Source organism: Elephantulus edwardii, unplaced genomic scaffold (assembly GCF_000299155.1).
Source record: "Elephantulus edwardii isolate Elephantulus edwardi_28Jun2011 unplaced genomic scaffold, EleEdw1.0 scaffold00389, whole genome shotgun sequence".
NCBI lineage: Eukaryota > Metazoa > Chordata > Mammalia > Macroscelidea > Macroscelididae > Elephantulus > Elephantulus edwardii.
This window is the reverse complement of record NW_006400139.1, coordinates 580,845-592,980: the sequence shown is the minus strand read 5'-3', so window position 1 is coordinate 592,980 and position 12,136 is coordinate 580,845. Positions and strand designations below refer to the sequence as shown.

General features: G+C 35.2%; 1 protein-coding gene across 1 annotated transcript; it reads right to left on the bottom strand.

The window, feature by feature from the left end:
• Positions 1–5,575: 5,575 nt before the first annotated feature.
• LOC102874434 (olfactory receptor 10AG1-like) lies at positions 5,576–6,556 on the bottom strand. Its single transcript, XM_006902300.1, has one exon. It carries the CDS (start codon positions 6,554–6,556, stop codon positions 5,576–5,578), a length of 981 nt encoding a protein of 326 aa, XP_006902362.1.
• Positions 6,557–12,136: the final 5,580 nt, after the last annotated feature.

The window sequence follows — 12,136 nt, the reverse complement described above, 5'->3', positions numbered from 1 at the left end:
AGTCGCAGGCAACTCATAGCAACCCTATGAATGAAAGTCCTGCACACCTACTGTATAACTGTCATCCTCTCTCCAGGTTCATAAGGTTTCCAGAGGCAAGCTATAATGGCAGTGGATGTCAATCCTGTTTCCAATATTTGACAGTACATAACAAAAACAACAAAATTGATATCTCTTCCTTTAGCTGAAACGAAAGAGCTGAAGAGAAGATTTCAAAGGCAGCTTCAGAGGATAAAGCAAAATATGGTATTTTTTGTTATAAAATATGATAACAAAATGTGCAAAGAGCTGGAGTGAGAAAATAAAAAAGGAAGAACTTGCTCAGCTTTTCTCAAGCTCAAGGAGCTGAAGAACAAATTCAAGTCTTGAGCTATAATACTGAAAGGGGCTGTGAGCCCAATCTTGAATGATCCGGGAAGCATTCAAAGAAGTTGGAAAGAACGCACAGCATTGCTGTACCAAAAAGAATAGGTGGACACAGAAAAATTTCAGGAAGCACCATATCAACAAAAGTAAATGGTAATGAAAGATGACGTTCAAGGAGCACTGAAGTGATGCCAAGAAAAATAAGGCCCCAGGAAGAGTTGGAAAACCAGTGGACATGTTTGAATTAACAAACTCAGCCCTGAATGTGCTCACCAGCTTATGCCAGGAAATTTGGAGAATAGCTATCTGGCTGACGGACTGGAAGAGATCCACATTTGTCTCCATTTCCAAGAAAGGTGATCCAACAGAGGGTGGGAATTATCAAACAATATCATTAAAATTGCATGCAAGCAAAATATTGCTGAAGATCATTGAAATGTGGCTAGAACAGTATATTGACAGGGACTACCAGGAAAACAAACTGTTTTTAGAAGAAACCATAGCACTAGGGATATCTCTATGGATGCCAGGTAGATTCTGGCTGAAAGTAGAGAATACCAGAAGAAAGTGTATTTGTGTTTTATTGACTATTCAAGGTATTTGACTAGATAATAAAAATTTGTGGTTCACATTGAGAAGAATGGGAATCCCAGAACACTTAATTGTGCTCATACAATTGGTCTATACCTAGACCAAAAAGGCTGTGTCTGAATAAAAAAAAGTAAACACTGCACGGTTTAAGATCAGGAGGGGTGTGTGTCAAGCTGGCAGCATCTCTCCTACCTATTCACTCTCTAGGTTGAACAAATAATTTGCAATGCCAGATTCTAGAAAGGGGAGCGTGGCATCAGGATTGGAGGAAGAACTATCAACAACTTGATTTACGCTGATGAATCATCTTTGCTTGCTGAAAGTGAGGACTATATGAAGCGCTTGCTGCAGAAGATCAAGGACTACAGCCTTTCATATGGATTACATCTCAACATCAAGAACTCACACAGGCCCAACAGTCACCAGTACTCTAGATGGGAAAAAAGCCTGAAACTGTGAAGAAATTATTTCATCTTGCTTGGATCAATGGTCAACACTCTCAGTATTAGCACTCTGGAAATCAGGAGATGCATTGCAGTGGGCAAATCTGCTGTCAGGGACCACTGCAAAATACTGAAGAGCAATGATATCAGTTTGAAGACTAAGATGCACCTGATTCAGGCCATGGTCTTCTCAATCACCTGCTACACATCAGAAATTAAGACAATGAATAAAGATGACAGAAGAATTGATGTCTGTGTGTTGTGGTGCTGGAGAAGAGGCCTTAAAATCCCATGGGCTGCCAAAAAAACCTCCAGATATGTTCAAGAAAGGGTGTAGCCATGGTGCTACCTATAGGCAAGGATGACAGAGCTTTGTCTTTCATATTTTGGATATATAGCTATGCAAAAGTGTTCCTTGGAAAAGGAAATCATACTTGGGAAGACGGAGGATCAGCAAAGGAGAGGAAGACTCCGACATAATGGATTAGCACTGACTTGAGCAATGGGCTCTAATGTCTCAGAGATGATGAGGCTGGCACAGGATAGAGAAGGTTTCAGGATGGCTGTTCAGAAGTTCACTATGAGTTGTACTCGTTTCTATCACAACTAACAACAACAACTACTATGAATGCCCATTAAGGATTCAAACAAAATTAAAATCTTGACAATTTTAATCTTTCCTCCATCTATCGTAATGTTGCCTTTCGGTGGTCCATTCGTGAAGATTTTTGCTTTCTTGATATTGAGATGTACTCCACAGTGAAGGCTGTAATCTTTCATCTTCTGGAGTGTTTGGCCTGCTCCACTAAGCATTTCACATCTTTTTCATTTTCTGCAAGGATAGTTGTGCTACTTTCATAATGGACCTTGTTGATGAGTCTTCCTCTCAACCTAGTAACATATTCTTTTTCATATAGTCCAGCTTCTCGGATGATTTTTCTCAGTGCACAGATTGACTAGATATGGAGTAAAGAAAGCAGTCCTGAGCACACCTTGTCTAATTTTAAACCATGCAGATTTTCTGCTCAGGCAACTGTTTCTTAGTCTATGTAGAGGTTTTTGCATGAGTACATGTAAGTCTTCTGGGTTTCTCATTCTTCTCAATAATATCCATAACTTGCTATGTTTCATAGAACCAATTGCCTTTGCCTAGATAATAAAATAGAAGCAAGTATCTTTGATGTTGTTTTCACCCAAAATCTATCAAACACCCTGAGTGATAGTCCTTATTCCATGGTCTCTTCTGAATCCAGCTTGAATCTCTGGAAGTTATCTGTCAATGTATCGATCCAGCTTTTCAGTTCAGTTTGAGCTTAAATATAAGTAATTAATGTTCTCTTCTACAGTTAGTTTTTTACGACAGAGTTTTTCTACTGTCTCTTTACAGATTTAGACAACTTGACTCACATGTGTTTTATCAGGCAAGGTTTATGTATATAGTTGATGTTTGTGTGTTGTATGTATGTGTGTGTGTTTTACTTAAAGTATTTACAAGAAGTAGGCCATTGATCATATCAAATTCTATCATGTGAGATCTTGTCTTTCTTCTGTCAACCAAGGCCATATTTTTCCAACTACCAATCTTTCTTTGTTTTTCTTTTCCTTACATTTCTCATTCCAGTTACCAATTATTATTAATGTGACCTAGTTGCATGTTTATTCAATTTCTGGTTGCACAAGTTGTTAGAAATTCTCACCTTTTTCATCTTTGGCTTTAGTGGGTTTTGATATAAGAAGAGCAGTTGTGCTAGGTACTTTTATATGTACAGATGTTTGACAACATGTAATTTAGGATACACACACACTCACAAAGCATCTATACACATGAAGCTTGCTTGATAAAATACTCAGAAATTAAATTGATTATCTCTGTGAAAAAAGTCAGTGGAAAAGTTCACCAGTGTGATTCTGAAAGCCAAGACCAACTGGGGGAAAATACGTTTTAAAGATTAAGACAGTGTTACTCCCCTTCTCTTTGGCATTCTTCATATGAATATATGCTGTGATTTCACTAAATCACATTAAAAACAAAAAGTCTCAAAATGGCTAATGGTAGTTCTTCTCAACTGATGAATGCCTAGGATACTAAATCTCCACCCTGATCTGTTTCTCTAATAAACACCACAACTGTCAATAAAAAGATTATGTAAATTCTGTGTGGTTGTTTGCAATTTGCAACAAATTTTGGACCCAGTGATTATAAGAAGTAGGTGCTGCAGAGTACAGGGTCATGTCTGACCTTATAGGGATCATTTTTACACTGTGGATATTGTTGATGGGACTAGTTCCCCTTGGTGGAGTTTGTAGGAGTCAGACTCGGTTGTCCCCACCTTGTCTTTGTTCCATTTACACTCTGCAACTGAAGACTTCTGGTATAATTTTAACTGATAATTGTGGAAATGTTTTTTTAGTGAAACATATTTGAATCTTCATATTAAAAGAGCATTGATATTAAATGGTCTTTACCAATATTATGACATATGCCAATTTATCTCACACAGTTATCATTAATTATGTGAAATTCTACTTTAATTTCTATTAATATAGCCATAGCATCCTACCTATACCAGATATTTACCTTGTAGAGCTGGGTGGGGTTCCCCCTGCACCTTTCAGACTTATTGCATCTAAAATTCAGCGTTGTTCCACAATGTAAAATTATGTTTTGCATAAGGGAAGGACAATCGGAAAGGAATTAGACATTCTAGACATATGATGATTAAGAATTTGCAACAGTACAGGCATTATAAAGTGAAGTGGGGGAAATGTAGTGGGTAAGGAGGAAAATGTGTATGTATGAGTGAATGGAAACCAGTATCTTTGTAAACTTTTACTAAAATCACATTAAAATAACCCCAAAAGTCTCATCTCTAACACATGATGAACCAAGACAAAGAGAATAAAAAAGGACAGATAGTACAGGAAGGTCTGGTGGCTTAGTGGTAAAAGAAATATCTTGCCAACCTAAAGGCACATGGTTTAAATCCACAAGTTGCTCTGCTGCAGAAAGATAGACCATTTCCTCTTTTGTGATTTACTGTTTCTGAAAACTCCCTGAAGGGTCAGCTATGGGTTGGTCTAGACTTAATGATACACAACAATAATTGTATAGTCCAAGGTTTACACTTAATGTTATTAATAGATATTATCAAGTTGCCCAAGACTAATAGCAACCCTATGGGCAACATATAAAAAATCTACCCTTTCTTGTACAGTTCAATGATTTCTGCAATGTTCAAGCCCATGAATAGAGTGACTGTGTTAGGGACCTTCCTCTTTTTCTCTTGACTCTCCACTTTTTCTAACATGTTGTCCTCCAAGGACAGCCCCCTCCTGACAACAGGACCACAGGATGTGAAACAAAGATCCATTATCTTTGATCTAAAAAGCATCTTGGCTGAAGTCCTTCCAAAAGAGTTCTGTTTGTTCTCTTGACAATACTCTTCTCTGACACTACAAATCAAAGACATTGACTCTTCTTCAATATTCTTTATTTCTGTCCAGTTTTCTGATACATAGGAACTAATTGGAAAGATCCTGACTTTAATTTAGTGACTTTGCATAAAAGATATTCTATTCAGATACCCAAATACCTTCATTTTATTTCCTGCTTCTTTCCATTTTTTTTTATAAACACCTCTATTCATAAAATGTATTCATGGCCAAAAGCAGATGAAATTTTATTAGCTAACTTTTATAAGTCATCATTAATTTTATCTAGGAAAATTCATTAAATATTAGTTATATTCAAGATAAAATGTTGGACTCTAGCAATATAAAGAACAATTATCATCTTAAGTGAAAATATAGTCACTACTAATATTAAACAGCACTGCCAAAAAACAGTTTGGTCAATTAAAATAAATAGTACAGATATTTCAATATCTTGACTTGGTTTTATACGTGACTGCTTTCCTATATAAGAATGTTTTAAGCATTGGAAGTGATTTTTTTACAAGTGAAATAGATTTGATTTAGAGTAAAATGACTCTAAGTGAGTGTGTGTGTGTGTGTGTGTGTGTGTGTGTGTGTGTGTGTGTGTAATCTGTTACTACAGTAGTTGATGGATATTAAATAATTTATACATATATGTTCAACTCTTGAACATAACTGAGTCATCCTAGAATATTGAAGAAAGGGTGGAATCCATTATATTGGGATTGTGGCACGTAAAATTATGATTTTAAAATTATGCTTGTGAATGGTAACACAATCAACTTTGTAAAAAACTTTTTCAGTGCTACCATGACATCTTTGTTCCTCAAACAATATATCATGGGGTTAAACATTGGTGTCACAATGGTGTAAAAAAGAGAAACCAGTCTGTCTACTCCTACTGAATGGCTGGATTTTGGCCTCATATACGTAAGGATAGCTGATCCGAAGAATAAACCCACCACCATGAGATGAGAAGAACAAGTAGAAAAGGCCTTGGCACGCCCTGTGGCTGATGGAAGTTTCAGGATGGTTGAGATGATTTTGACATAAGATCCAAGTATCAACATGAAAGGAACAGTAGCAACTATAAAAGCTACCACGTAAAGTAACATCTCAATCATAAAAGTATTCCCACAGGCTAGTTTGAGTACTGGAGGGACATCACAGAAAAAGTGATCCAGCTGGTTAGGTCCACAGAAGTGTTGAGAGAAGATCAGGTAGGTGAACCCTAGTTCTAATGGAACTGCACTGAGCCAACAGCCAATTGCCAGTTGCATACACAGTCGAGTGTTCATGATCAGAGGGTAAAGTAATGGGTTACAAATGGCCACATACCTGTCATAAGACATTGCAGTCAGAATGAAGCACTCAGTAGCCCCTAAGACCAGAAAGAAAAACATTTGAGTAGCACAGGCTAGAAAGGAAATATTTCTATTCTGCCTGCAAAGATCTGCTAACAGTCTAGGAACAGTCACCGACACATAGCATATTTCCAAGGTAGAAAAGTTCCTTAGGAAAAAATACATGGGGGTCTGAAGACAAGAATCAACCTTTGTAACTATGATAATTAGGCTGTTTCCAAGCAAAATAATCATATACATTATCAAAAATATCCAAAAAAGAAATCTCTGGAGTTCAGGAATGTCAGAAAAGCCAAGTAGGATAAATTCTACCCATGTGGTGAGATTGCGCTGATATTTTGCTCCTGTTAATTCCATCTGTGAGTGAAAGGATTTCAGGGGTTAAAAATCACTGTAATCCTCTGGATCTAACTGCAAATCAGAACATTTTTAACAAATAATTTCAAATCCAATGTCATTGTAGTTATATCCAGTTTGTTGATATGGTTGGTATTTTTGGTAATGCCATTCAAAACAAAATGTCCTACAGTTCAAGCATATGAAAAGAGAGATTGTTATAATCTCTTTTCTTACTGCTCATAATAAATATCATGAATCTGTGAAAAATAAAATAGCATAATCAATAAAGCATTAATAAAATATTAATACAGTCATGCATTCTGTACTCAGAATAATTTGCATATTCATTTATAGTTAATATGCACTAGTCAAACCCTTTCTTCTTCCTAATCTCCCTCCTGTATATATGATGCTCGATTGTATCAGTTTTCTGTCTAGTACCTTCTCAAATACAATATTTTTTCATATTTTTTCTGCTTATTTTGCATGTATGCTTCCCCAGTGAGTAGTATGTCAGATAACCAGATACCTAGGCAGCCAGTAATATTCTACTCCCCATCTGATAAAGGTCATCTGTGGCCAATTGCAATCTACACTGCCCAAAGAATTTCTTTTCTAATAAGTTTATATTACAAAGGTTGCACCATAGCAATTTAAATAATTATTTGAAGCCTGAAATACGAATTAAATCACCTTGTAAAAAACTATCTTCAAGTCTACCGTGGCCTCCCCAAATTTTAACAGTCTACTTTTTAGCTTAAAAGAGTAATTAGGTACGTCTGTTCTTGTTACATGTCATTGATCTAAGCACAACTTTTAGTCATCTATGAGCAAAAGATATGAATTCTCTATTCTGTGCCATCTCATTATCTTTGACATTCTTGAAACCATTGCTCCAGACATTGTGTCAAATCCACCTTGTTGGGGAACTTTCTCTCCTTCACTGATGTTTCAACCTTTCAGGAATGATGACCCTTTCCAAGGATTAGGCTAACATGACTATATGTCTAAAGTATGAGAATGAAACTTCCCTACGATTGCCTCCAAGGAGCACTCTGACTGCACTTTCCCCAAAATGTATCCCTTTGTTCTTTTGGCAGTCCATAGGATATTCAGTACTTTACTCCAGTACCACAACTCAAAGGCATCAATCCTTCTGTCATCTTTATTCATTGTCCAGCTCTCATAAGTGTAGCAGGTAATTGAGAAAACCATGGCCTGAACCAGGCACACCTTAGTCTTCAAACTGACATCACTGCTCTTCAGTATTTTGGAGAGCTCCCTGACAGCAGACTTGTCCAGCGAAATACATCTTCTGATTTCCTGACATTGGTCCTATGGGTATCATTTGTCGATCCAATCCAGATAAAATCACTGACAGCTTCAATCTTTTTTCAATATATCTTCATGTTTACTGTTGGTCCTGTAGTGAAGGCTTTGTTTTATGTTGAGACATAATCCGTATCAAAGGCTATATTTTTTTTCTCTGCAGCATTTCACATCCTCCTAACTCTCAGCAAGCAAGGTCATATAATCAGCATAATGCAGGTGGTTGATCATTCTTTCTCTGATCTTAATGCCTCCTTCTTTGTAGAGTCCAGCTGCATGGATTATTTACTCAGAAAACAGATTGAGTGGGTATGGAGAAAGAATATATTCCTGATGCACATACTTTTGAATTTTAAACCATATGATGTTTCCTTGCTCCTTTCAGATCTAGGTAAGTTTAAGTCTGTACAAAGTTATTAGACAAAAAAGGGGGAAATGTGCAAAATAAGCCGAGTTCTTTCATAACACAAGACTAAAATAGAGTATCCTTTTTTTTTTGCTTTTACATCATGTCTCTAAATATAAATAAGGGGTCCATAGGTGGTAAAAAGTCAAGCGCATGACTAGATGACTAGTGACTATAAGATTGGTGACTAGTATATATATAGAGAGATGCCTAAGAAGGTCTAATGGGTGATTTGCTTTGCTTTGAATGGATTAATTTTGGTCGTTTGATTTGATCTTTTCCAGATCAAAGACTTGAAAACTTTATGGATCAGAAGTTTACTTGGCACAAAAAAAAATTGCTATGAGTTGGATTCAACTTGAAGACAACAGATGCCTACAAAAGCAAATCTAAATAAATTTGTTTCTAAATGATCTTCAGAAAATTTACTCAAGTGCAGTAAGCTTCTTAAATGAGTATTTTTTAGCAAAAAGATGTTCAGTCTCTTATTAGATCTTAGAGTTCACTTGTCACAATTAAGTCTTTGTTCCTTTCACTAACTAAACTATAAGTCATTTTCACAGAAGGAAGCATACTCCATAGTTTCTTAAGTTTTGATCTCACCTTTCCATTTCACAGATTCCAAACTATAAATGAAATATAACTTATCTTCTTTGAAGACTCTGAGTTCCTCTTCTCTCTCATATAGTAAAAACAATTTATAGTTACATGTTTTATTAATAATTCCTTATTCTTAATGAATTGTAGCTTTCTCCTTCTTAAATTCATCTTCTCTTTTTATTTAATTTCTGTTTTTCACAGCACACTTTAACAATAAAGTAACCTCCAGTTGGTGGTGTTCTAGTTTTTTTCTTATTACACTTTTTTTACTCTTTTGTGCAAGTCCCTTATTTGGCATATTATAAAAGTAGACATAACTTTAGATATATAAGCAATTTCAACTTTTGCAATAACTTCCAAAGAGTGATTATGTTTTATTAAAGAATCATCTTTTTTCATAGTCTTACTATTTTAATAAGGACTAGCACAGAGCAGAGCTGGTAATCCCTTTTTGACTCAAATGGTCAAACAATCTACTATTTCCCAAAAATATACTGTTTTATTCCAAAGTCAGTCAGAACACAGGCTGCTAATCAGCTTCTGAAAGTACACAGCTTTGAAAACCCTATGGAACAATTCTATTCTGCACACGTGAATTTGTCATCATTTGGCATAAAATCTCATGGCAACAAACGTTAACAATATCTATAGATACTGAGAATAGAAGTCTGACTAGTTGAATTATTTTTACTATTATCATTTCAATGTTTTAGTTCTTATAAAACATAATAATGTACTTACCTATATTAGCTTATACAATGCATTCTGAGTCAAGTATATGTAATTACATTGCATTCCTAACATGAAGAGTTATAGATATACGGAGGTAAGGTAAAATGAGTACCTTCAAGAAGGTAGGAGCTTTAGTGGCTTAGTGCTAAGGAATTAGGGTGCTGACTCAAAAGTAAATGGTTCGAATCCACCAGTTTCTCCATGGTAAAGGAAAACCTCCTCCTGTGTAATTTATTGCCTCTGAAAATCCTTTAAAAGGTCAGTTTTGGGTCGGATCTGACTTGATGGTATGCAACAGTGTATAACTTAGTTGACTTTAAATAAAAAATATTATCTCAGCCATATTTTTAACTAAAATTCTACAGATTTATTATACAGATAGAATTTATTATTTTGAATTTCATTCTCTCAGTGTTTTTTTAAGTGTATTTTATATTGGTTTGCATACAAAGTTTGTATGCACTCTTTTGCATACTATCTTTCATTTCTGTTATGTTTCATACAATCATTCCCAATAATCATATTTTATTAATCAACATTCAAATAGGCCCACCATTGTCCTGTCTTTCCAGATCCCCACTGGATTTTTCCCATTTCCTTTACCCACCCCTCCCTCTACCCATCATAGTGTGTAATTTTATGATTATCACCATGCTCATCTTCACCCCTCTGCTCCTACCCTCCCCACCTTGGATCCTCATGCACATTTTATTACCTATCTTTCTATTTCTACAATAATGGTCTTACACAGTATTTGTCCTTATGGGCCTTAGTTAATTTATTGAGTATAATGCTCTTCATTCCCACCCAAGTTATGAAGTCATTTGCAAAATTGCTCTTGAGTGCTGCATAGTATTCCACTCTATATTGTGCATATGCCACAATTTTTTAATCCATTTGAATACGGTTGGACATTTGGGCTGTTTTCATGTCCCTGTGATAGTGAATAATGCTACTATGAACACTGGTATAAAAATTTCTGGTTTTGTCTCAGTTCTAATTTTCTTTTGGTATATTCCAAGCAGTAGAATAGCTGGGACATATAGAATTTCAGCAATGTTGAGCTAAAACTGTTCCGCTTTTGAGGAAACATGAAACTGCCTTCCAAAATGATTGTACCATTTTACAGTTCTACCAATAGTGCATGCGAGTTGCTATCTCTCCGCATCCTTTCCAACTCTAATGGACTCAATTAAGAGTCATCTCAACTCTAATTAAGCTCAATAAAACATAAAATAATACAAACATACAAGGATATCATGATTCCCCATCTATTTTAATGCCATTAAATAGTATGTCAATTTAAAGATTTTTATGGTATTTTTTAGTATCTCAAGTTTTAAAGATACATCTTACAAATGAATCTGTTTGGACTAAAGTATCTTCCTTTAGGCTCTTAAATCTTGACAGTACAAAACCCCCACAAAATAATACTATAAGAAAGAAAAAATATTATAACTCACCTTTTAATATTGGGCTAAATTCAGGGTACATTACTTTTCTCTAAAGTAAGGAGTTTTAAGTAGTATAACCCTTTATATTTAGTCTACTTAAGTAACAATTCCAGTCATTATTTTATTCTGAAGTGTATACTTCACTTTCAAATCAATCAGTGCCTTTTGTTGGGAAATACTCTAAGATTATTTTGAGACAGCTATTTTTCATTTCTGTGTTGCACTTTTAAACTCAATCATCTGTTTTTCAGAATGTTATTTGGGAAACAGCCAAGGCTAATTGTGATTGGATTAGTGTTGAAACAAACTTTCTCTATGGAATAGAGTATTAACTTCAAACCGCTCCTACATTTTCATCCATTTGCCCCATCTTTATAAAGGAAATCAATTACAGAGAAAAATTGTATGAGACATTCAGAATGTTAATTATTGAAATAAAATGCAGTATTCCCTCTCAATGTTAAGTCTGAGGAAGCTAAACGTGAAAACATTAGAAAACCACTTGTTAGCATGAAACAATTTAACTTGGAAATTAGAATTTATGCATAAGCTAGGTTGTTCATGTGATAATTTCTATTAATAGCAAGATTTTTTTTTTCTTAAGTTAAAGACACTTATATAAAAAAAGGGATATTTGAGCCTCAGAAATTCCTAAAAGTGAGGTCACTATGACATCCATTAGGTGTTATGGCAGATTTAAGGTTAAATTTAGTCATTTTTTTGCTATGAAATGTTCTTGGATTTATTAAAATAATTAATGAGCTTACTTTTTTCTCATCTATTTTTTGGGATTGCAGTGCAGATTTTCACCACTAGGCCACCAGAGTTTCCTGCCTCATCTGTTTCTGGAATCACTTAATAGACATATTCCCTAGGGGTTGGGGAGAGGGAGAAGAGCAATCTCTTCCAGTGCAATTCACAACCTTTGAAAAATCTTTTGAGTGTCATCTAGGAATTGATTTGTATTTGTTGTCAATTAGTTGCTGTTAATAGATATGTTTCCCTTTAAAATATTGTGCTGACCCATCAACAAATGAATGGGTAGAGAAGTTGTGGAATATCACAATGGAATACTAC